General features: G+C 44.9%; 3 protein-coding genes and 1 non-coding gene across 14 annotated transcripts in view; 1 reads left to right on the top strand and 3 right to left on the bottom strand.

The window, feature by feature from the left end:
* Positions 1-6,288, bottom strand: part of tmem131l (transmembrane 131 like) — a 32,875-nt gene extending 26,587 nt beyond the window's left edge. For 4 of the 8 annotated variants that reach the window (XM_077016499.1, XM_077016545.1, XM_077016537.1 and 1 more), the window contains exons 1-3: positions 6,101-6,288; positions 5,435-5,505; positions 2,545-2,588 (exon numbers count right to left, since the gene is read on the bottom strand). In XM_077016499.1, coding sequence (XP_076872614.1) covers positions 2,545-2,588; positions 5,435-5,505; positions 6,101-6,221 — 236 coding nt within the window. In that variant the 5' untranslated portion in view covers positions 6,222-6,288. The remainder of the gene's footprint in view (positions 1-2,544; positions 2,589-5,434; positions 5,506-6,100) is intronic. The other 4 variants (XM_077016527.1, XM_077016508.1, XM_077016563.1 and 1 more) reach the window with 1 other exon arrangement.
* A 1,657-nt stretch (positions 6,289-7,945) lies between these two features.
* On the bottom strand, positions 7,946-16,087 carry mnd1 (meiotic nuclear divisions 1 homolog (S. cerevisiae)). Of its 2 annotated transcripts, none has more exons than XM_077016392.1 (8): positions 15,961-16,087; positions 15,274-15,339; positions 15,093-15,150; positions 13,677-13,825; positions 13,430-13,504; positions 13,128-13,242; positions 9,923-9,967; positions 7,946-8,834 (listed from the first exon to the last, which is right to left on the bottom strand). In XM_077016392.1, the coding sequence occupies exons 1-8, from the start codon at positions 15,961-15,963 to the stop codon at positions 8,728-8,730; spliced, it is 618 nt and encodes a 205-aa protein (XP_076872507.1). In that variant the 5' UTR covers positions 15,964-16,087; the 3' UTR covers positions 7,946-8,727. The 2 variants fall into 2 exon arrangements, with proteins under 2 accessions (XP_076872507.1, XP_076872515.1); XM_077016400.1 differs by lacking the exon at positions 15,961-16,087 and adding an exon at positions 15,516-15,796.
* Positions 15,517-15,589, bottom strand: trnav-aac (transfer RNA valine (anticodon AAC)). Its single transcript has one exon. It is a non-coding gene; the product is annotated as a tRNA-Val (tRNA).
* Positions 16,088-16,998: 911 nt separating the features above from the next.
* tmem154 (transmembrane protein 154) lies at positions 16,999-25,570 on the top strand. 3 transcript variants are annotated; one of them, XM_077016366.1, is made up of 7 exons: positions 16,999-17,216; positions 18,122-18,226; positions 20,179-20,370; positions 20,748-20,802; positions 21,185-21,324; positions 22,904-22,944; positions 24,693-25,570. In XM_077016366.1, exons 1-6 carry the CDS (start codon positions 17,090-17,092, stop codon positions 22,936-22,938), a joined length of 654 nt encoding a protein of 217 aa, XP_076872481.1. In that variant the 5' UTR covers positions 16,999-17,089; the 3' UTR covers positions 22,939-22,944; positions 24,693-25,570. The 3 variants fall into 3 exon arrangements, with proteins under 3 accessions (XP_076872481.1, XP_076872487.1, XP_076872495.1); XM_077016372.1 differs by having other exon boundaries at positions 17,009-17,216; positions 18,122-18,196; XM_077016380.1 differs by having other exon boundaries at positions 17,013-17,216; positions 21,248-21,324.
* Positions 25,571-26,408: the final 838 nt, after the last annotated feature.

Raw genomic sequence — 26,408 nt, 5'->3', positions numbered from 1 at the left:
CATAAATTAGATCCATATGTCACCATGTATATGATTTTTTTATTTCATGTACTTCTCATTCCTCATAACATGTCCTGCGTGGCCCAGGCCGTCCTGGCCTTCACGCCACGCCGCTCACGTGCGTTTCCAACCCAAAAGTGGACAATACAACGGCTGAAATTTGAGAGCCAAAGCACATTCAAATAAACAAAAGCACAGTAAACACCGTGGGCCTGAACAGCATACAGCACGCATGAACCCACAGTGTGCGCACAGACGCCCCCCACACACACACACACACACACACACACACACACACACACACACACACAGAGCTCTGCCAACTCCATCACACAGGGTTCATTGTTTCTCCTACACCCATTACATGCCCTTTTCCACATGGCGGTGCTCATGAGAGAACTCTCACTCCACGCGTCCACATCCTTCGCTCTGTATCGGGGTGAGCAGCCTCGGCCTCTCAGAGGTCCCACGTGCGTCCAGGATGTACGCTGGGGTGGGTGGGGGTCCCAGCGTGGACATCAGGGCTGCATGGGCCGTGTGGCTCTCACACCGGGGCTGACGGGAGAGCGGCTTTACGAGCAGCACCGCACAGCGCCGGTGGGTCTCTGCGAGCTGCCGCTTGTTGCCATGGCTACGGGCATCTAAGAAAAGCGAGCGTGCGATTGGAGCCCAGCCGGCTCGGATGACGGAATTCCACGAGTCCGTTCCTAGAGGCACGTGCACCGCGGCGTAACCAGGACAGACGCTCCGTACCCTGGATACGCCTCAAGTGTGTGTGTGTTCGGGAGGGAGGGTCGTTGCTTTCAGAGTGCAGAGTTTTGGCTAAGAAAGATGAAAGTCACTTGTATTCTGGAAGCAAATACTATTTTAAGAGCCAGAATGTGTTTGCCTGAAGAACACAGGAGTGTGTGGTATAAGAGTCACACAGACGCCCCACCAAACAGGAAGCGAAAACAAGCATCATTACTGATCCAGTTCATAGTGTTTTCTATAGCTGTTTGAACTTTAAGGGGAACCATGGACCGACACTGTGCCATCACAACCCCATGCCAACCACAGGCTGGGCAGACCCGAGACTCTGTGTTCTGAACACAAAACCAGTGTGTCTTTGAACTGTTTCTCACAGTCACACTGAAGCAAAACCTAGCCTAGAAAACACATTTCTAAATCAAAACCTCTGCTAAACCTGTCAAGACTGTATTCTCTGTGTTTACAATAACAAGAGTCGAACATTCAGGATGTTTCCTGTTGATCTCATGAGTGTACACGCCCGTGTGTGTGTGTGTGTGTGTGTGTGTGTGTATTGTGGTTCTGCACCGGTCAGTGATGTGCACATTTTGCCACCGTCCATGCTAAGACACGTTGGGTCTGCAGCGTGTGCTGGTGACAGATAGCAGAGAGGGTGGGAGGGGCCCGGCCGTCTCGGGGGAGGATGTGGGAAATGTTGAGTGAAAGGGACAACTCTTCTGCTCTGAGCCTGCACGCGTGCACGTCCGCACAGCCGTCATGACAATGGCCACACCAAGTAGGAAACTAGGAAACGGTGATGTTGCCGGGTCTCAGGGTCCGGGTTGGAAACCCGCTCTCGGGGTCAGGGTTGGAAAGGGCTAAGCAGGACGGTGTTGACTGCAGCACAGGTTAACCGTGTTTCATTTCAGACACCACCCATCCGCCTACTCCCTGTTGTCAGTGCTGTGTTGTCACAGAAGTTCAAGACACTAAAGTTCCTGTTTCTCACAATATCAATGTAAAACTGAACTCATTAAGTAGTGGTTTATTCCCCGTGACCAAAGCTTACCAGTTTAACACAGCTCTCTCTCACACACACACACACACACACACACACACACACACACACACACACACACACACACACACACTGTGCGTGTCTAAAACGTGTGCCCATTTTAGGCGTGCGGAGAGACGCAGCGCAGGAGAATACACAGAGCCGTCTGCTCAAGACAGAAGCGAGATCTTCCCCCGACATCTCCAGGAGAAACGGCCAATCAAAGCTGAGGAGTTTATAATGTACACGTGGCCCGCTCAGAACAGGTAGGAACACTCCACACGGGACTGTTTGGTGAAGGTGGGGACGTCCCAGCAACACTTGAATAGAGGTAACAGTACACAGACATAATGAACACTGATGAAACCATCTGCCTCACACCTCTGTAATAATGCCTTAGAGCACAAAAATTCTCTCTCTCTCTCTTTGTCCTTTCTCTTCTTCTGTCCTCTAATATCACATGCTATTCACCAAATTTTCCGTTTGCCTGCAAAAACACAGCACGCCTATAAAACATTTTCTGGCATCCAGTTTGGTATTGCTGTTTTTTTCCGCCGAGGTCACCTACACCTACTCTTTTGTTTTCATGTTCTTTTAACGATGTCAAACACACACACACACACACACACAAACACGTTAGGTGTAAACTACACGAGGACTGCGTGCATCAGTGCAGGACACAGAGCGTACGCGTGTGGAAAGGGGGCGGTGGGGGGTGTGATGTAAGCTGATGCAAGATCTCTCTTCACAGATCTCACCTGTCCTCCTGAGGGACACTTTCAGACTGCTGCTCTTCCAGTGCCTAGAAGAGAAAACACACACACACACACACACACACACACACACACACACACACACTTTCAGATTCTACAGGTAGACACTTGTAAAATACATACATTTAAACATTTGAGAACATCAACCATATAACGAGACTAGCATCCAAAATAATATAACAAATATCACAGGCTATTTGTACACAGAATACACACAAACACAGGCAACTTAATTACTTAGTAAGAGCTCTAAAGGCACATTGTTCTTACATCATAAGACACATGAAACTATAATATGGAGGTACATCCTTGCAGGGAAAAACAGGTTCATTAGAAGCAAACTGCAGCATTCTGTAATAACCACAGGGTTATTAACCATAAGGTTATTACTGGGGCCTACGACCTCTCCGGACTATATACAACCAAGGGGGTTTTTACTCATGTTCAAGTCAGACTCAAGTCACAGGGCCCAACAAATGCAATTCAGACCCCTTTGCACCAATTACATACCGCATTAGCACGCAAGTACACCCACCAAACCCCCGTGACCAAACCGAACCAGCACACACACGCCTGCCTGAACAGCCAGGGCTGCAGAGGACTCTCAAACCAGCAAGACTGCTCCGTCATCCCAGACATTAATACTGACCACCGTTTAAACTCTGGCTGCTTACAGCTCAGCCCAGGGGCACCAGACCACACAATTAACCCCACATGTAGCATATGGAGAGTAGCCGTTTGCCACAACACAAAATACCCAGGAATTTGGCTTCCTTATACAGGATCAAAACCTGCCAAGATCTGAACGATCACTTATATCCCCTTGAGCATTTTAAAAACATGAATTAAACACATTTCTTAGATTGACGATCCATAATTGTTAAGTCATAAATTGTCATTTACCTTAATGAAGGTAAAGGGCTAAAGCATACGCGCGCACACACACAGTGCACTAGCAGGGGAAAAAGGACACAGCACTACATTTAGAAAGTTATGTAATCCACGCTCACTGAGGGACATGGAGGATGAACACTTATTATAGCACATTAGAGCAGTCTTCCATTATAGTGGTAAGCAAGCAGAGACGTAGAAAGAAGGATAGAAATACTGCCTTCCAAAATAGTATATACACACACACACACACACACAGTATATATTATATATATTATATACACACATACATACACACTATAGTATATAGTATATTATACACACACATACATACACGTGCACATAAAAAGTTACATTGAAAATGGAAATTTCTGTCACATCTTAGTGTGGTCCCTCTCGAACCACAACACAACCAAACCAACAGTGGCTGCATGCTGCTACTCCTCTCTCTCTCTCTCTCTCTCTCTCTCTCTCTCTCTCACACACTCACACTCACACACACACACACCACCAAAAACTACAAATCCCAAGTGTCCTTGGTGCGCAGTGTGTTGAGGTGCTGATTCTGAATGGCCAAAGACACGTTTAAGCACTCTTCGTCTCTCCCTGGTCAATCCTTAACATCCCGTGCTGATGACACGACAGTAATCAGAGACGGCACGGCAAACTCTCAGCAACATAAAACAAACCATTAACGTTCTGGGATTATATCTCATGAGCTTGCAGAGGCACAGGGGCATTAACTCACAGTATCCTTTGGGTGTGTGTGTGTGTGTAGGGGGGAGAGGGTGTTAGAACTGTATAGGCTGCATTCCATCCAACCTACAGCAGTTGCTACAGCTGTTCATTTGAGCAAGCCACTGAATCCAACTTCCTCCAGCAGGTATTTAGATCAGTTTAAGGGGACCTGGGGGTGTGACATCCCCACCAGTGACACTGAAAACCATTCAGGACATTCAAACATTCACATTCATTTGTTACTGACTCCACAGGACTAGAACATTGTTATTTAGCTTTCAAGTAAGACTGGCACACTTGTGGCTCTGTGATACGTTTGAGCTCAATCTGGTGATCAAAACACCCCTCCCTGGGGTTACAGCCACTGACCAACTGTAAACTTCACAAGAACATCTCGCAGATGGAGTTACATTAGCAGAGACTAGATGAAACACATACATACAATCAAACTGAGAATGAAAAGAGGAACACAGTTCTTCTCTATTTATACAACAATCTTGGTTTTTTAGCTACAGTCAAGGAGACTTCGTAAGTCTACACTTCAAAAGTAAGGGCACTTAAAAGTTTAATATTTTTTAAACGTATACAAAACTGAATCAGCAGGATAACCCATTATCCTATTGGGATCACTGAAAGATGTGGGATCCTAATATAATTAACCTTTTGGGACCTCACACTTCACCCAACACAGTGAACTCTATACGGGTTAAGAGGGGAAAAAGCCAAACGAAGTCATTGTGCAACCCACGTGAACACGTGGTCGGTTCACGCAAACAATAAAATAGCAACTCTCGGTTTTGCAAACGCTAAGACTTTATAGTCGAGGTAAGGGACCGTTGCGTTAGATATTTGTCTGCAACATTTAGCAGTCGCCTTCTGTCCCTAAAGTGGCTACTGATGTCCGTTTAGCAACCCGTGGTGTCCACTAATGATGATGGTCACACGCCTCCCTCCTCCTGTAGAACATCCCCCTTCATTACCGAGCCGTCATCAACCACACACCAACAAACGGACGCTGTCAGTGTTATTTGGTTCTCATCCCTTGTTGGTCAATGCAGTATGATCAACTGGGCACAAATTAACCTGTTAGCCCTGGACCCTAACGCACGTGCTACACCCCCCATACCCAATGGGAGATGATGGAGGCCTTTGTGAACGACTACTTAAGAGGAGAGGAGGAGGAGGAGGAGAGGGACCTGATGCACAGAGTCTGCGTTTGGACACACGGTAGTCCACACTCACGTACCTGCGACTGCACCAGGAACTCCGCATCCTCGGCCTGCCAGACCTCCACCACGCTGGACATCTCCGTGAGAGCTTGTTGGGGGGGAGAGAGAAAGGTGGTGTAAACACAGGGGAACATCTCCAAACCCGCACACCACCTCCATGAAGCGGTGCTGGTGCGGCCCGCCTGCACCCCACATGAAGCGGTGCTGGTGCTGCGTGTCTCCTGCACGTCGGGCTCGTTGTGCGCTGTGACAAAGGCGGACGGTTAAACACACACACCGCTCCTCCTCCACAACGTTTAACGCCCAGACCGAGAAACACACACATATCACACACTCAACTACACACGTACCGTCAATAACACCCGTACGACCATTAAGAGTATTAAACGGAGCCAAGTTTCCCCTCTCAGCTCGGTACCAAACAAGAGCTTTGTTGCATATTTACACAGGAAACGGGGCGAAAACACCGCCGCTCTCCCTCAACACACACACACACACTCGATATATGGTACACACACTAACACACACGAGCATTTAAACACACATCTAACAACATTCTGTCTTTGGAGACATAAAAAGCGTTGAAGAAAGCCAGTCCTCATGTAGCCCAGCGACTTGTCAAGACTCCTAGCTCGTCCCCCCCACCCCGACATTTTCCGTCCACTACACACACTGGGTCGGACCTTCGAACTGGGCTCCTCCGTGCTGGATGAAGTGCAGAACCAGGTGGAGAACTCCCAGTACGTTAATCCACGTTTTCCTGTGACAGTGGCTGCCTCGCTGGAAGTCCCGTCGGCCCGCCATGCTGGCCCTTTGCGCTCTCTCGCAGGGCTTTGCAGTGACTGGAGTGTGTGTGTGTCTCCTTCCTCCCTCTCGCCCGCCCCTAGTGTCGGTCTTCTGCGCATGCGCCGACGGCAGCCAAGCCATTACGGCAGCGGTGCCGGAGCACTGGGCCTGCTGCAGAAACACTCGTGTAAAATAATAATAAATATGCGCAAACATCATTAAAATGTTGCAAGCTTGGTTTAAAAGGCGGCTGTTCCGCTCTGATTACGGTTGGGCCAAACGATTAAAACGTTACGGACCTGTTTAAAGAGGGTGTATAATTCACTACATCTATATTAAAGTAATTTAGGATTAAGTGCATACCACTCATTAGGAGTTTGTTTTGACCATAGTTGTAAAACAGTGGTAAAACACACAAAAAGGTTTAAGCTGATCCAATTACACCAGGCTGCACCAGTAATGTTTTACAGTCACGGATGAGACAGTGCGCACTAAAGGCCCCGTGAATTGTGTCTTTCTAGAAATAAATACATTATTCAGTGTTGTGAGCTGCCGGGCCACACCACAATACCGGGTGTTACTACCAAGAAGACTCTAATGGGTCATTCAGTACCGCCAAGCTGAGCTCACCGGTCCCCATGAGACACACCTTCTCATCTCAAGAGACCATGCTCCAGGTTCAAGTGCTGGAAACACAAACCAGTCCGGTAAATTGTTCAAGACCCTGGGAAATATACGCAAACCCTCGTTTATTCACATGGCACTGTAGTGGGAGCAAATACAGTTTACACACGGAGAATAAATACGCATATATGAACGATGGGAATGATTACGGCATTTTTGTGAAGTGTTCAAACCAAAAACATTGCGATGTATGTAACGCTTATTCAAAGAAGGGACAAAAAATATAATATATATATATATATATATATATATATATATTAAAAAAGCAGGTTCTCCAGGAAATATCTGGCCATCTTAATCCTGCATATTTCATATACAAGCCAAACAGGCTTCCTTGCAAAACACCTTTGGCAAAATGACTTACACATTTTTACACTGCAAATGAGAAACAGTTGTCATGCAATTTCAGGAACTGAAATACTGAATTTTGAAAACTAATTTTTGTCCCTGTAGGTACTGGTTTGGTAAAGGGATTTTGCACTCTGACCCTAAATTCTGAGTGTCCTTGAGCAACCCAGGTGTGATGCCTTTTTATAAGCCACACGCCTAACCAATAACACCTCCAAGGTCATATAACCTGTGTAGATCCAAGTGAAATTTGATTTGATTCACCCTCTTGTGACTGGAGAGTCATGGGTTCAATCCCCCGACCCGAGGCCATGACCGAGGTGCCCTTGAGCAAGACACCTAACCCCAACTGCTCCCCGGGTGCTGGGATAGGGCTGAACACCGCTCTGGGCACGTGTGCACCACAGCCCCCTAGTAATCACTATTGTGTGTGTGTGTGTGTGTTCTCACTGCACAGATGGGTAAAAGTGGAGGTTAAAGTCACAACTATCAAATATGGTATGTTTACATTTAATCCCTTATACATTGTGTAAAGTTTAGAAAGGACTGGAAGGAAGAAAATCACCTCAGCTGTACAACACTCACGTCAAACGTTCTCACAGATTAAGCCACGTGCGCCAGGTGAGGCCTGTTTCTGCAGGTATTTCTGCCAGGTGAGGCCTGTTTCTGCTGGGCCTACGGTGCCATCACAAGCTTATGCACAGATCACAGATGGGGATGGCTATTTGTTTATTTTTAGACACATGAGCATATCAACGTAAGACTAAAACACAAAGGATGAAAAAGAAATACAATTTAAAACATAAGCTACATACAAAATTGTATAAAACAGATAAGAGGGTGTCTAGAAAGCAAAATGTCAAAGAATACACCCCACAATCTTTGCATACACGGTCACCTCAAAACATCAGACTTGTTCGATACCTTCAGTAAGGCTTACAATTTATGCGCTATAGCCCAAGACGATCGTTCAGGACTTCTTAACCTTTTTGATGTGTTTTTTTTTATTCAGTTTCAGCAGCCCTAGTTCTGAGCCTCATGTCCATCAGTGAGCCACTGCGAGTGGCTGGATTTACCCAATAACAGATGCCCCAAACGTCAACCTGGCCAAGGGGCGTATCGGAAACCTCCGGAGAGCCAGAACCTTACATGGTACCTTCTCTTACACGCAAGAAGCATCATGGCCATTTGGGAGACCGTGACCTTTCGCACAGACGAGTTTTAGCTGGTTCAATTAAAGCAGCTCCACTTTGGTTATACAGTATGAGGACGCAGCATGCGTAAGGGATTTCTAACCTGGAGATTCAATCACTAGCGCAAGTCCATCAGAGCTCGGTCCGGGCTCATAACTGTGTTCTTCACGGAGATATGACACAGTTATTGTAAAGGATCAGGTCCATTGCAGCGATCCATCGAATGTGGGGTATGGGGAGTCTCAACACACATTCTGTGTGCACACGTGTGTGTGAGTGTGTGTATAGAAGATACTTGGTTAGTCCATGTAGTCAAAGTCCTCTGGAATCCCAAACGCTTTATCCAGTCGACTATCTTCAAAGCAAAACTTTCTTTTGGCCCAGGATTTGATGGCAAACACATTATCTGGTGAGAAGGGGAGGAAGATGAACAGATGTTCAAACCTTGAACCGTGTCATATCCCACCTCCCCATCCACCCTACTGGTGGATCGACATGTCCACATCAAACTCCAGTACACTATAGGAGGACCAGTTCATCTTAATACACACTATTTTGTTCTGGTGATTCAGGCTTAAAGCCTGTAGAGGACTCAGACATATTTAGATTATAAACTCACTTTTGTGTAGTTACCTCCCTATATTTACAACAAAAAACATAATTAGCCCTATTAACCATCTGTCATTTTACAAAACAATCTATTCCATGCGCATAAATTAAAAGGCAACCGCCGTTTCAAAACTTCCTGCTGAAATACGCCCTATGAGAAACACCAAAGAAAGGACCCTCAGCATTATTATCCAATGGGGACGCTGCAATGGCCACCTAACCGAAGGCAACTAAGAGAAGCCCAATCAAATAAAGGACACCTACGATTCACTCCTTACTGAATACTTTAGACATCAGAGGCTGGTTCCCCTTCAGTTTCTGTGCATGTTAACCATTTAATGCGAAAAACATTGGGTTCCGTTCATGGTGTGTTAATGTACGGTACAGCTGGATGTGTTTGTATGCCTACACAAGTGTTTATGTGCATGAGATGTGTTAAAGTAGATGTAACGTGATCTTTAGAATGTAAGGAACCCAAGAGAGGCCACGCTGCAGGTCTTCCGCCCGACCCAAGACCCAACATAACCCCTCACCCCAGGGTCACAGTCGGGACAAATCGTGCTAGCAGCTGACGTGAAACCGGACTCGTAGATTCTCGGCTGACCCTCCCGAGACCCGGTCGGAGCCCACAATGGACCAGTATCCAACCCCAGTTAACTTCTCTCCATGGAGTCTGTAAGCACTACTGCTCTTTCTGTGCAGAATAGGCCACGCTATAAATGTCACAGCCGGGTATCCGTATGCAAAATCCATTCTGTAGCAGAGTGCATGAAAAACTGGGTGTTTTTTTTTTTTGTTTTTTGTTTTTTAAACAAGGGGTGGGACCTCGTTCAAGCCGAAACCAGCACAAATGATTTATTTCCGTCATGTTAAAAGAGGACTTACCCGTCCATCTGGATACTGCCTCTTTCGCGGTAATGTTGTCCTTACCTAGACACAAGATCGCTTATTTTAGCAAACCACTTCAGTGAGTAGCAAAGTAAAACACCTGATCATCATAACCGTGGACAGCAGACCCATGCACCACTGCATTGTTTTGGACCAAACCCACATGGGTGAAATAGCACATTAATCTGCCATCTCTGTAAAACTTAGTACTTTGTGGCCGAGATGCGTCTTGTGAGATGCGTCATGGAATTATTATGAGGAACGTTTGTCTATGAGCTCTGTGTGAGTTTCCACCACTACACAGCTCCAAACTCAGAAATACAAGCGAGACAGCAAATTAAACATGTCCACTTCAGTGTTTAGATGTAAAACTGAAGACTTGCCTAAATTGAATACAGAATCCGAATATTCAAACCTAGTTTTATTAGTGGCAACTAATGTTCGAGAAACATCTAGAATCTTCTAGTTATTGTACTGACCAGAGTAAGAATATGATTGGCATGCATGTATTAAATTTCATTAATTCCCAACTTCGCAATAATCTTTAATAAATAACCTTCAGTACAATAAACTGCCTGACATAAAACTCTGTGACAGAACTGAAAAATGCTGTTCTAGTCCAGCTTGTAATCCCATTTTCAAGATGGGTCACTAGTCGTCATGCTTATTATATTGTTTTGCGTAGCAACAATGTTGCTAGTAATTGTGTGTACCAGCAATGACTGAAGACAAGTTGAGACAAGCTGGAACCCAGATCAATAAATCCACCCCATGTGCAAGCATGGTACTGTCCTGGACCGTCAGCATGACACAAGGCAGTAGTGTTAATCCTCCCACAAAAGCCCAAGCAACAGCTCCAATTCACATCTAAAAAGGTGTCTGTAGCCCCTCACGGACATACTGGCTGTTATATCAGTTTAGACAAAGTCTAAACTGAAAAATTGTGGATGTTATGTCTGTGATGCCTTTTGATTTACCGACTGGATGTTGTTTCAAACACTTAGACAGCTGTTAGAAAGTGTATTCCAGAACATCACACCATGGGGAGTTGGAGTAAGTAAACAATACAGACTCATTTCTCCAAGATGTTAGACAAAATAACCAGGGGCTCCAGGGAAAGAGGTAATTAAACGATTATTCTACGGGCTTCTGCACAGGCAATTAACATTTGGCTCTGAAATTCATACTGGAGATGGTTATCCTGAAAATGTCAGCCGGCTACACCACTGCAGGGAGCAGTAAGGAAGAAAGAATGATGGTGGCAGAGAAAGAAAGAAAGAGGTGAGGAGAGGTTACTGCAGACATCCTCTCGCAAAACAAACGTGTGCAATTCACACCAGTAGGATTATCTCTTACTCTGTATCTGATATCACGGCAAGAAAAAAAAAAAAAAAACCCCCGAAAATCAAACATGCATGGACATGTACGAGATCCCAATCAGGAAGGAGGTTAGTGTTGGTGTCTGTTCATCTTCAGTGAGGTAGGAGTGGGCACACACAAATGAAACTGGATGCTGCTTTAGCTTCTGCTTTAGTTTTCTGGAGATACCAAACAACGGTAACAGCAAAATAAATAATCTAAGGTGGTTTTACCGCCCACGTACTGCGTGGGGTTCCCCCCACCCTCCCGTTCGCAGGCCGACGGCATTGCTTAAATTGCAAAAGATCCGCAGCATTTAAGTTCACCGAGTGGAAGTCTAGATGAAGAAAACAAGACCCAGGCTGTATGTGTCCTCTGTGCTCCACCGTTAACCCTTTGTTCAAAGCTCTCACGGCGGACACGGTCTTGTAAAATATGGGTTTGTTCCAGCTTTCCTTACAAGGGCAAGAGCAACAGAATCTCCAGGCAAGTAGAGGCAGCAGAAAATGCCAAGACGTGTAATGCCACGCCCACTGCCCAATGCCACGCCCACTGCCCAAGCCTCTCTCGCAGTGGGTGTGGCAGTGTTGTGTCTGAAAGCGATGAGTCAGCGGAATGCAAAACAAACACGCATGCATGTGGAAGAAGACTGGAGGATTAGAGGGGGGGGACCAACACGGCTGATCCAACATCATTCCTGTGTGTGTGTGTGTGTGTGTAATAGAGCCCACCATTCACAGCTGCAACCTTCCACTACTGGAGCAGAGTCTGGCTAGTAGAAGCCACTAGGTCTGCCTGCAACCACCTGTATAGGTACACAGGGTTTGCTCACCTTGCAAAGCAGGTGCAATTACATGAGGGAAATCACCGACACTGCAACAGAGACACACCTGTTCTCAGGTGTGTGATCTGGCCTTTGACACAATTAACACTAACCTACAAAAGCCCAAGGCTAATTGTTCAACTAACACCTTCCCAGTAGCAGAGGTCCGGAGGTACCCACGCACGTCCAATAGGTGGCGACGTCACAGGACACAACGGGTCCAGCGCTGGTCTCTGGGAAGGTGTCTCACTGACGTTCAAGCAGTCCTGAACACATTGTGATGGAACTCTCGTTCGCCTCCTCATGCATGTGCAGATTTTACATTTGTTAAGACCTCAAAGGCTGTCATAGTCCTGTCTGCCAATTCCTGAAGTCCCTCATAAAGACCATCGGGCACTCTGCTATTGACTGTTGTCAACACACTGGCAAGTCATTTAGTTAGTTCCCGAGATGCCAGTGAGTGGAAGTAAACAAAGGAAATCCATCCTCTGGTCCAGCCCGATTCAACAACACCAGCAGGACAGAAAAAAATTATCAAAACCTTCCAACTTGGATAAAAACCCAATTACATCCAATAATATCCATATTATATTGAGCACTGGTGGGTAGCAGCAGATATCATGTTCTTCTTCAGGTGTAAGGTACATGTTTCAAAGTCCATTTCAAGTTCAGGTTCCCTACAATAAAAGGAAATCATTCAGCATGAGTAGCTGAGGTCTGTGGTGGTAATCGGGCCAGTGGTCCTTATATCGGGCCAAATACTGCTTGAAAGGGGCGTGGCAGTGTTGTGTTTAAAAGTAATGAGTCATAACCTATGTGACTAGTTTTCAGAAATAAATCCTCGTTTTTAAATTGAATATCATGACCTCTGATTATTAAATCACAGCTGTTATGATATTATGATGATGTTGCTCTGATCAGTATGACTCTGACCATCCATTGCTAAAGCAGTCCTAGTGCGTGTAAGAGCTGATCTGAGAACAGTTCGGTCAGTACTAGGGTTGAAGTGCAGGTACTCACGCATCTCCTCCACCACTTCTGGGTCACAGTCCCTGTACTTCTGTAGCTCTGCCTGTAGCGTCTCCCTTTCTTCTCTCATTCTCACCAGCTCCTTCTGAAGAGAAGCTCTCTCCTCCTACACACACAACTCCTTAGCATATCAGACTACATTTTGATTTAAATTTTACACAGACATTTAATCAGCCTGCTAATAATAACAATAATTTAAAAAGACAAATCTAAATAATTTATATTTTATAACTGAACCGCCTTCATAGTCCCACACGACTCTTCCTGAAGGAAGGAGGAAGAGGAGCGCTTACGGTCAGCTGCCGTCCTTCTTTGGCCTTCTCCACCGCCTGCAGGAGCACCTCTCTCCTCCGCCCCCCCTCCACGTGCTACAGCAAATCAAACCCGCATTAACCCATTCAAAATGAAATATTAATGTTCATTCTGACCTACATTTGAGCGTGTGTGTGGTATACCAAGATGTGAGGGAACACTGCCCTATGGGGGTGGGGTCCTCTCCTCACTGAAGGCTGAAGGTGGCAGTCGTGATCAGTGCCTCACCTGTTTCTCCAACTCCTCCAGCCTGCGTTTGCGAGCATGCAGGGCCTTGCTGGGGAAGGCCCAGTAGTAGTTGGAGGTTCCCACCCTTTCACAATCCACCATGTTGTCATCCACCAGACTCTGAAGAACGTCCTTCACCGACATCGGCGCTGATGAGGTGCAGGAGAGTTGGCTCAGGCTCAGAACACACCAGTGCTTCTTATGAACCGTTTGCACAGACAAGAAAACCCATTTCACACACACTCGTTTCTGTTGTTCCTCTTATATTCCGTAACAGAGTGCAGTGTGTTGTTAAGCACAACAGACTGTCCCCGGAAGTTTGAGAGAGTTTACAGAGATCTAAATGAGGGTTATTCATTCTTGCTGTCTGCAGGATTTCACTCCACATATGGTGAAGCTGTACTACATTCAGTAATATCCACACCCCTTTAAACAGAGCACAGATCATAAGCAGTGAAACTGGGTTCTCTGCAGGTCTGGCTGAACACCACCACCGATACTGCAGCCTCAACTCAAAGTGAGCATTGCTGCAAAATGGGTAGTGTCGAATTTCTGAACATCTACTGCTATTCTGCTGTACCCCACACATTCATCAGCACCATCATCTGGGAATATGACTTCCTTCTGCCACACACACACACACACACACACACACACACACACACAAATATTGTACTTTATCCAAAAGGTCTCAGGAATCTGCGGTATACAAGATATTCACGGTATACGAGGTATTCTGTAGTGTGAGTCACTCAAACATGCTTATGTTGCACCCTTTCTCAGAGTAAAAGCACTCTACACACCACACCTATGCCTCAGGTGGGGTTTATGTAGGTAAAGAGTTATCAGGTGTTAGTCTTTCTAAATCCTACAAGCCAGTGCCACAGCCAAAATGGATGGGGTCTCATCCTGGATACCCCATTCAAACATATGAACAAACATTGTCTCAGTTTGGGCAAGGAGATCACAAACGTGTGAAAACACTTTGGGACTCTGGGACAAAACCCGAGGTTTACCACAGTACCCAGATGCTACAGTATTTCAGTGAAATGATCTACTGTTCCAGGGAACAAAACAGCAATGCATAGACTCAGACACATTAACACACGGTTACTGTTGAGCAGACATAGTCAAATAAGTGGCCCGGGGAGACCCCTACCAGCACTGTCAACCATTCTGCAATGAAGGGAATTCTGGAAAAGAAAACTCACATGAAATCATAGAGAATGTTTTTGTTTTATTTTAACAAAGCCAAGAGATAAAGAGCATTCAAGCGTAGTTGAAACAGGCCAGACCGGTGCGGCAACATTAATTACATAAGACCTACAGTAGAGTACTGTGAAAGCAAGCAGCAGAATCTCAGGATTCAATGAAGTTGTGTTAATCTCATCTTATGGCTAAAATATTACAACTTACTGATTCCTTTGGTTTTGGGGGCAATTTTTTCTATGTCCTTCAGTTGAAATACATCTTTCTGTCAGAGAAGGTTTTAGTTAGTCAACACACATAAAATTGTGTTTTAGTCTTACAAGGTTAACCCATTAAAATCAATTCCACTTTACAATGCACTTTAAGAACACAATAAAAATGTACTTACAGTTTCAAAAAAGATTTCCATCATACGACTTCTCTTCTCCTCCAGACTAAGTCCTTTCTTTTTAGACTGTTAAGAATAGGGAGGAAAGAAAACGCCAGGTGAAAACAGGAGATGAAAATGTAATATCTCCGCATGCTCAAATACACCTTACCTGATCACCTGACTGATCTTGCATAACGATTTAGAGAAACGGTGAACTTTTATATGCGTGTTTTTATTAAAAAATGAATAAATGTTCACACCTGTTCCCGCCCGGTTTCGAACCGAGGACCTTTCGCGTGTTAGGCGAACGTGATAACCACTACACTACGGGAACTAAGCTGCGACCACACCGCACGTTGTTCAATGCAATATCTTAATTAACCTTTCTATATGTACATTAAAAATATTCTGGAAAGTACTCATTCAAGCCCACTTCTCCTTACAACAACCAAGCGAACCACAACAACGTTCAAGTCTGCACTGCAGCTAGCTAATAAGCTAACGTTAGCCACCAAACACGCGCGTGACCAACAGAATGACGTTTACAGACCACCAGCAGACTCCATAACCATATCGGTCTAACATAGGTTAGCCGTTAGCTAACGTAGTTTGGTCGCTTTTTGCAGTTTTCAGTGGTCAACCATTTCTTCTTAACCATGGCTACTCGACATGTACAGCTACATATATACATCTGGAAGGCCATACCATTCTTAAAGCAAAAAAGCTGGCGAGGTTCTTCTAGATATCTTGACTGTCAGCTCTTAAATGACGTGACGTTGTTTCCCGCCAACTGTACAAAGGGCCCCAGCACGCATGCGCGCTTTATCTTCGCCGGCGCACGTGTTATTTCCTGTTTGAGTTTCTTTAAAACTACAGAGCAAAACTTGTACAAAATACCAATTCGCCACAGCGATTTTAAGGCAGTAATCGGGCAAGACAGGGAATATTATTCTGACAACAATAATTGAGATGTTCGATTCATAAATAATGCAACACTGCCCTCGTGTGGTGAAAGTTATTTAATCAGCACGAGGGAATCGCATTACAGTGTGCCCATTGGCGGTAGTGGTTTTACATATTCTGTACATGACGACTTTATTGCCCTCTCCATGAACGGAGAGATATGTATTCTAATTCTAATTCTGTGCACAATGTTTTCTTTAGGGACGAGGCATCACTGTACCTCATCCTAGTCCAGGACAACATAAGGACAGAGTCTGTCTTAGTGAGGTTGCTTCTTTGTAATGACTTCAAGATCCTTCAAGAACTGGCTGTACCTGCAGCTCATCACTCACATGCTTCCTGTAAAGTGGCCTGCAGTGTAACGGTCTCAGGTGGATTAGTGGGTTCCTCTGCTTTGGTTAATGCTTTCTGTGGTACCTGTTTACACAGCTCTCTCTCTCTTCCCCCCTCTCTCTCTCTCCCTCTCTTTACCTCTCATTCTCTATACACCTACATCTCTGTATACCTCTCTCTCTCTCTCTCTCTCTCTCTCTCACACACACACACACACACACACACACACACACACACACACACACACACACACACACACACACACCTTTCCCTGACCTTCTCCTTCATGTATATTTGGTCAAGCTGCATACCTCGGCTGCAGGAATTTGTTTTCACAGCTAACAGTGAAGGAGCCTGACTTGTAGAAACATGTTCACTGCAGGGCTGATTGCATCACATCCGTGAATGAGAGCATGAGAGAGAGCATGAGAGAGGGAGGGAGGGAGAGAGAGAGAGTTTTAGTCTCTTGTAGGTGAGTCAAAGCTAAAATGAGGAAGTAAGATGAAACGACAGGGAGTTTGTCTGGAGCTGGAGTGCGATGGCACCATGTTTCTCTCAGCGCAGGCTAAGGTTCACTACTGCCTCCTGCCACAGAGGACTCTGGGAAATGACCCCCAAAACACTGCTACTGTTCTCGATCCTGACGGCTTTCCTGACTAGACATGGTAGGTGTGACCGGCGTGGTACATTTTTTTTTTTTGCTTAGAGACATCTCTCTCTTTCACTCTGTCTCACTCTCTGTCTTTCTTTTCCTCTCATTCATTCAGTTATCTTAGTGAGGTGGACAGAAATGAGGTATCTTTCAAACGGAGTGGGTGAATCTGAATTGGCAGTAAAGGGGGTGACCCTAGTTGTGGAGTGAGTTCTTCCAGCTCAGCCTCTCTGAGTGTGGACCAGGCTGATGGGTTATATTACCAAACAAAGATCAAACTCAGACCACTTAAAGAGACCTAAACCACAAGTGTCACAAAAGATTTAAATGTGCCTCCATTTGGGTTGTAATGTTTTCTTTATTATCAATTTCCTGTTTATTAAAGCACTTCGGTCTTCCTGTGTATGTAAAACATTTCTTCCCTTGCACAATATTCAAAGGTGCTGTTTGATCATGTAAAAACGTCTCTACTTATGACACATCTCGGTCTTGTTCTAGTCTGTGACCTGATTATCTGGTTTTATCTGGTTCTGGGTCACAAACAATACCATCTACATAACAACAAACTCCAGTATTGAATTACTACCTCGTGCTCATTTAAGTTCAGTCAGACTCAAATGATTGGTCCAATGACTGGGGATTGTGTGTTCTGGAATATCTTCACATTGGTTTGATTCTGAGATCTTGAATTTTCAAATACAGTTTTTGAAATACAAGATGGTATTTCTGATATATATGTGGCATATTTGAGCATATAATTAGATTACTGCTACCTCAGAATCTTCCCCAGATAACATCTATTCTTCTTAATATCAACAGGCCCTAACTTCACACCAGGAGCTAGCTTCAAAGCAGGTATTGGACCTGCTTTCAAGATCCTTATCTAATCAATTGAGAACTGAATTCTTTTCTCTGCAGTTCAATGTCAGGCAGACGACTGGACCTCAGAGGCAACTGAAGCAAACGAGCCAACCACAGGACTCACTGATGAGGGTATGTCAGGGACCGAGATTACATGGTTCGGTCAGTAAACCAAGCGTCTCTCACATGCTAGCTGCTTGTTGTCATACTGCTGAGCCATTTCTACACATGCTGTCATTCTTACAAAATTAGAATTCAGTAGTTCCTGTAATCATTCTCATTATCTATTGTATCAGTTGATGAAGGGGTTTTCATCAGAATATGGTATTGCTTTATTCTATAGGTGTAGTTTGTTTTTTTTCAGTGGGGGCATAATTAATGCACACTATCCTTATAGTGTGTTAGGTGTTGGGTGGTATGAACATTGCCCATTAAACCTACACTACTGCCACATTCTAAAATATAGAATATTTACAAGTTATTCATCATATATGCACTGCAAATGATAAACAGTGCAGGTGTTAAGGTGTAGGTGCTGCCGTAGGTACTGTGTGTGTGTCATTCATTGGGAAATTATTCCACTAATAGTTCTCATGTTCTTCTTTAACACACGACTGTGACAGATTTGAAAGTCAACCCAGTTTGTCGTCGTGGTTCTGAATGACTGTAATGTGTTTGTCGTCGTGGTTCTGAATGACTGTAATGTTCTTGTATTGTCGTTGTTGTGTCACATTTGGTTGATTAACCTTCGTACGGTCGACGCAGCTTCTTAAACCTCATCTTGTTGACTGCAGAGGGTTTTTTGGGTGGGGATGTTTGTTTGTGTGTGTTGTGCCACTTCACTTAACTGTTGACCTAATTTCACTCTTTAATCATGACGAGACTTTAATTTCACACTACAGATCTGGTTTTTATTTTTCAAATAAAAAAAAATCAGTTAAAAAACAAATAATCAGTTAAAAAGTAGTACAATGCACACATTGCAAATGTCTTATACTGTATGTCCACATATTCCCCTCTTCAAAGTAAAAAATGTCTTTAAGTTTATGCCAGCCCAGACGGCCAGATTATCACAGATGAGCCTCAGGCCTCATCAGACAACTGAGTTTACTTCAGTGAGCCTTTCTATAAGACACGTGAGTCTCCCTATCAGACACACAAGTCTCCCTATCAGACATGTGAGTCTCCCTATCAGACACATGAGTCTCCCTATCAGACACATGAGCCTCCCTACCAAACATGTGAGCCTCTCTGTCAGACACAAGGGCTTCTCTATCAGACACGTGAGACTCTTTATCAGACATGTAAGCCTCTCTGTCAGACACGAGGGCTTCTCTATCAGACACATGAGTCTCCCTATCAGACATGTGACTCTCTCTGTCAGACACGAGGGCTTCTCTATCAGACACATGAGTCTCCCTATCAGACATGTGACTCTCTCTGTCAGACACGAGGGCTTCTCTATCAGACACATGAGTCTTTTATCAGACATGTGAGCCTCTCTGTCAGACACGTCAGTCTACTTTTCAGACAAATGAGCCTCTCTGTCAGACACGAGGGCTTCTCTATCAGACACACAAGTCTAACTATCAGACATGTGACTCTCTCTGTCAGACACGAGGGCTTCTCTATCAGACACGAGTCTCCCTATCAGACACGTGAGAATCTTTATCAGACATGTAAGCCTCTCTGTCAGACACGAGGGCTTCACTATCAGACACATGAGTCTCCCCATCAGTCACATGGATCTCTCTATCAGACACGTGAATTTTCCTCTCAGATAAAAAACAAAACTAGATGTAGTCAAGTGTAGTCAGAAGACCAAGTGCACACGGCCCAGCGTGGTCAGGGTCCCCTCGCTGCATGGACATTCGTGGGAGGGTTGAGTGATCATTTTGCCATACGGAACGGATCCGTGTTTGATCCACAGACATGGTGATGTATGGAGGGAGCTTTCTTCCTGTTCCTCCCTTCTGGTTCCGGTTTCTGTCAAACACAACTTTGTTCCCCATCCCTTTCTATTGTGATCTTCACCCCCCCCCCCCCCCACACACACACACACACACACACACACACACATCAAGCTGATCCCATCTTTGCATGCTATTTTCAAGACACAGGTTCCCAGGCAACCATGAGTACAATTGGGGTGCAAAAACAGGACGAGTCCACAGAAGAAGAAGAAGAAGAAGAAGACTCGGGCATCCTCATCATCATTGCCGTGGTGACGGCGCTGGCCCTGTTCCTCGGTGGCCTAGTGGTGGGAGTTGTCCTGCTCATTTGCAGGAGTCGGAAAGTGATCAGAGGTGAGGAGGCTCGTCTGCAGAGTGCTGGGGTCAGAGTGCTGGGGTCACGGTGGTCTGCAGAGTGTTGGGGTCACGGTGGTCTGCAGAGTGCTGGGGTCACGGTGGTCTGCAGAGTGCTGGGGTCACGGTGGTCTGCAGAGTGCTGGGGTCACGGTGGTCTGCAGAACCGTCTGCACACTTCCAATAAACAGACTTAATGCGAGCCCGTCCAGAGCACAGGGCCTAGAAGCAAAGCTGTGACTGTACTGTAGCTGTGTGTGTGTGTGTGTGTGTGTGTGTGCATATGAGTGAGTGAGTGTGTGTGTGATGAATGATACACTAAAGGGGAATTCCAACACATGGGGATGAATTTCAACATGTCACTTCCTCTGTTTCAGGCACCATGAAGGAAGATCCCTACCTGGATGCGAGTGGGGAGGAGAAGGTGCCCATGTAAGTGTCTCCTGACAACACAAAAACTAACTAACTAACTAACTAACTAACTAACGGCATAAACAGCAACCTGCTCACCTGGCCCAAGACTTGCAGTTCTGACAAGCACTTAGCACTTAGCACTTAGCAGCTGCGGCTGTTTCTGTGTTGAGAAGGGTGTAATTTCCTATAAATGAAAGATGTTATATAGAGAATGTGTTAAACAGGAACTATGCTAGCTGTAGCCTGACTGTGTGTGTTTGTGTGTGTGTGTGTGTGTGTGTGTGTGTGTGTGTGTGTGTGTGTGTGTGTGTGTGTGTGTGTGTGTTTGTGTGTGGTGATGACTGGGATACACTGATACTTGTCTGCATATGCATGTGTGCATGTGTGCTACTTTGCTCAGTGTGTGTGTGTGTGTGTGTGTGTGTGTGTGTGTGTGTGTGTGTGGGCACGTGTGTGTTCTCAGGCCCATGTTTGAAGACGATGTGCCCTCCGTGATGGAACTGGAGATGGAGGACCTGGAGAAGTGGATGATACAAGGAGGTGTGTCTTGTGTGGAAGCCCCTCCCTCCTGCACTGACTGTCTGTGTAAGGGTGTGTCTCAGTTTGTGTGGAAGCCCCTCCCTCCTGCACTGACGGTCTGTGTAAGGGTGTGTCTCAGTTTGTGTTGAAGCCCCTCCCTGCACTGACGGTCTGTGTAAGGGTGTGTCTCAGTTTGTGTGGAAGCCCCTCCCTCCTGCACTGACTGTCTGTGTAAGGGTGTGTCTCAGTTTGTGTTGAAGCCCCTCCCTCCTGCACTGACTGTCTGTGTAAGGGTGTGTCTCAGTTTGTGTTGAAGCCCCTCCCTGCACTGACGGTCTGTGTAAGGGTGTGTCTCAGTTTGTGTGGAAGCCCCTCCCTGCACTGACGGTCTGTGTAAGGGTGTGTCTCAGTTTGTGTGGAAGCCCCTCCCTCCTGCACTGACTGTCTGTGTAAGGGTGTGTCTCAGTTTGTGTAGGAACAAATTCTCTCTTGTGCCCTGACTCATCCAGATTCTGTATTACGCCTTGAACCTTTTAACAGTGGATTTGGTATTCTCTGGTGGTTACTTAATGTTACAAAACGTAGGTATTCAAAAGTGGACTGTGATCCTGGACTCGCCAGATCCTCTAGATCTAGATCTGGGTCCTCTAGATCTTCCACTCTCCATCTACCCACATGTTAGGTGTCATAACAACGAGAACAACCAGTTGCATGAGTAGTTGAATCAGCTATGGGAGTGGGTAGGTAGGAGCTCTGTCCCACACAGCCTGTTCCCATAACTCCATGTGCTTTGTGTCTCTTCCTCTTCCTGCGTGACTAAGTTGCCTCACCTCCTTCATGCCTCACTGTCTTATGACTCCTATGACTTCTCCCACCAGGCTGATACACCGTCTAGCTGCACATGAGTCATTGGTCATTAATAAGGACTCATTATGTAATGTTTTTGTTTTTTTATGACCTGCACAGGCTCAACAGTGGAAGAACAGAGTAGGTTCAAACTTTTACAGAGTTGCCACTTGCCACTGTTGGTTTTCAGGTTGAAAGGGTTGGGGGGGGGGGGGGGGGGGGGGGGGGGTTAACTCACTGACATAGGACTTCAACAGAGGACAATTGTATGGAATCTAAGTAGTATAGACCCAAGAGTGAGTAAGCCAGTTGTGTAAAAGGAAAATAGAAGTTGGAGGTATAGAGGCCAGGATTCAAACACGGATGGATTTTGCATACAATTGATAGACATCTAATTTGAGGTATGGGTGGAGATTTGTGATGACGGACATGTGATGGGAGCAACACAACCAACCATTACATTTCAAACTTAATTCTGGTTCTGACAGTAAATGAAAGGGATTTAGCATGTTTCTAAGGTCAGCTGTGATTGGTATGTCCTTACTATACCACAGTCCTTACAACTGTACTGTGAAAGTAATTCTAGAACCAGCAGGTGGCGCCATTGTCTGACAAATCGTTGTGTATCCTACGACTTCCCCTGAGTGTAGTGCATTTTTTCTTTTTGATTGTTCTTTGTTATTTGAAGGTTTCTCTGCATCGATTTTAAAGATGTAATAATCTGAACTGAATAGAAATGTTTTTTTTGTTGCAGATGGAGGAATTAGCTCAGACACCAAACAAAAGTAGTTTTCTGTAAGTATCAATTAACTGTAACTCCATTTTGTGTAACTCTTGTAAACTCTATATACATACCATCAATTGTCAAATCTTATCATGTATGATATGTTTTAATATCTCCTTCCTAAAGTGATATTATTAATTTCTTGCGAAACTCTGGATTATGAATTTCCACCATTACTAATCTCATATTCACCAATATTTCACTCTGGCACAAGACAAGACATGAAATGCCTGTGTGTATGTGTGTGTATGTGTGTGTGTGTGTCACACCCTTTAATGCAATGCATGTGATTTCCAGGAACACTTGAGTGACATGCTACCTATTGAGGTTTTATTGCAAAAGCTGTTGGCAGGGCTGACAACCCCAGAGTGCCTAAAACCAACATCTAACTCAAAACCAGCACATAAATGTCATATATTACTCAAAATTCTAATTTAATCTAATTCAAACACATCTAATTCAAAATAAATAAGCAACTGAACCTGACTAACCAACCAGCTAAGTTATTAGATGTTTAGTTTTGTCTATGTAGGTTTCAAATACACTTATACACTTTTATGCACTTAAGTGGATTATAGTAATCCTTTATCCATTTGCTGATTTAAAGCTTGCTGTCTTGCAATTGAATTGCCGCAGTAAGGATGAGGGCCAGAATAATTTACTCACATCGGACTTCAACTTCCAGCTTGTAACCACAAGGCAGAACTGATGGCCACTGTTCTTTTCCCATATAATCAACATAGTCTCACACACAGCCACAGAAACACACACACACACACACACACACACACACACACACACACACACACTGTTTTACTGCAGCTGTGTGAGGAGGGCAGAATAGCTGAGTGTTGATCTCTGCTCCTCTGCCCATGTGGCCTGCAGCATCTGTTCACCATTATCACAGCCATGTAGAGAAGCACTACAGACAGAAATACTTCACAGGGCCCCTCTCTCTCTCTCTCTCTCTCTCTCTCTCTCTCTCTCTGTTTCCTTTTCTCACTGGGAACACTGGAAGGTTAAAGTGCTTCAGTTAAGAATGCAGGCTTGCGACATATAGCCATAGTTTTCCACAGGGCAACAGTGGTGTCCCACAACACACTGAGGAACGGGCGATCATGTCTGCAATAAAGAGAGACAAGGCAACATGCCATAGATGTGACTGACATGATCAGAGAGAGAGAGAGAGAGAGAGAGAGAGAGAGAGAGAGAGAGAGAGAGAGAGAGAGAGAGAGAGAGAGAGAGAGAGAGAGAGAGAGAGAGAGAGAGAGAGAGAGAATGAATCAGGTCTCCTCCTCTGTGAATTTACTGTGAACTTACAAACCCAGCTCACTACCTCAAACACTCAAAACCAAGCTTTAAATGAGGGAGACAAGCCAGTCACAATACCCAATATCCCAGCACATTTCAGACCCACAGTATTTGTGAGTTAATGTGTGTGTGTATCCAGTTAGTTCAATTACTACCTACACACAGAAGGCAAAGGAGATGTCTGGTTATTTATTTAGTTTTTTGGTCATTTTACACGTTATAGCCTTTGTTATTTTTTCTTTTACTGATCTGGAGAGTGTTCAGCAAGCAGGAACACATCTGTCCCAAGAACAGAAGCAGGAACAGATGCAACCCAAGTGTTCTCTTTGCTGAATGTCCATGGAAGGGAAGAAATATGATCTGAAATAGTTTGTTATAGGTTTAACTGAACTGTGTGTGTGTTTTCCTTCCTCTCTTCCTGATGATTTTCTATTATCTGTTTCTGCAGGTAGGACTAATTGCTGTGGACACAGAACTCTTCTCCCAGTGGAGGGTAAATCCCATCTGTGAGAGAGAGAGAGAGAGAGAGAGAGAGAAGCACCATTTACTATGCTGTTATTCTCTACTGAGAACACTGTGTGATGTTCTGTAAAACACCTGTTAAAATATTATGCAAGAGCTTGTTTATTTTTGCAAGTGCATCACAAATTCAAAATTCTCCATTTCTTGTATATGATTAAAAATGACTTTATACGGAGAGAAAGACCGCCTAAAGATCTGGGGCAAGGCCAAGATTCCCACACGCTCAAAGTGAGGAATCACACAGTGCTCAACTCAGTGAATTTCAGAAGCACGGGCACAGTAAGGGTTCAGCTCAAATGAGCCCTCTCCCCCAGGTGCGGTTTACATATGTGTGGTCCTTAACATTCGCTGTCTGGGCCCAAGTTACTGACTCAGACATTAATCCCTGACAATACACTGCCTGTCGGTAATTTCAAACCAACAACTGTGCTTTTCAAGTTTCTTTATTTGAATGTGTTTTCAATGATTGACATTTTAATGATTGTAACTATAACGAGGATTTCCGCACCTTAAGGATTTAAGGCAGGGTGAAATTGTTTGACAGCAATTTGAGGTTCTTTTTTTCATGTACTGATTTATGTTATAGACAGAAATATTACAGTCTTGTAAATAAAGAGAACATATTTTCATAGTTTTATATGGTTTATCACTTGAGTTCAATGATTTGACATATTTATATTTTTGTTTGACATAACTGACTTTTGTTTAAAGAGCTGATCGTACAGTTTTAATGAGTGGTTGTATAACTTCTCTTTCCTATGTGAGAGAAACCATCTTTGCATTAAAAAAACACAACAACAAATACCAGATGGTGTGAATTTGTATGTTATGTACTTGTGTGTTTGTTTGTTTGTGTATGTGTGTGATGTGTGTGTGTGTGAGAGAGAGAGTGCTGTGCTTTTTATGTATGTAGCCTAAATGTATTCAAACACCCCACACACACACTCAAAAAGTGCACCTTTTGCACTGGGTTTCAATGAGACTGCAAATAAATACAGTGACCGGTTGGGATGAACAGCTTGTGAAGGCGCTAAGCTGAATGCCTTTCATTTGCCGAGCTGTTCCGAATTTCTAAAACGGCACCTGTCTAGCCGGGCAGTCTAGATGGATGTGTGGTGAGTGTGGCAGCCTGTTTCTCGGGCAGCAGCATGGCTCTGTGGCTCTCCATGGGACTACCTCCGCCAGGGTCAGTCGGGTCAGCTGGGTCACTCTTCCCAGGGTCACAACTCTCCTCCTTTTCTCAATCGCGTCATCCAACATTCTTTCCTTTCCCATTTGGTCTGGTTCCCCCCCCCCCCCCCTCTGCCATTAATCCAAACCATGAAAGGGAGAAAAGAGTCTGTCCTGTTTGTACTAGATAAGTATTCTTTGAGTAGACAACTCAAGCACTTTTGTAAGATGCTCTGGATAAAAGAAGCCTGCTGAATGCCGTAAAAGTAAATAACGGCTGGGTGAAGAAGAGGTGCTTGAGCCGTGCCCCAGCTGTGTGTATACGTGAGCGTGTAAGTGTGCCCGTGGTTGTTTGCATGGCCCCGTGCTCTGACGTCTGGCGTGTCGTGACTGAGGAGCAGAAGCAATGGTCCTGATCCTACACTCCTCCTTATCTCACATCAGACGCTGCATTACCACAGTCAAGCCTGCA

This window comes from Brachyhypopomus gauderio, chromosome 1, assembly GCF_052324685.1.
Source record: "Brachyhypopomus gauderio isolate BG-103 chromosome 1, BGAUD_0.2, whole genome shotgun sequence".
Lineage (NCBI taxonomy): Eukaryota > Metazoa > Chordata > Actinopteri > Gymnotiformes > Hypopomidae > Brachyhypopomus > Brachyhypopomus gauderio.
This window is presented reverse-complemented; position numbering and strand designations above follow the sequence as displayed.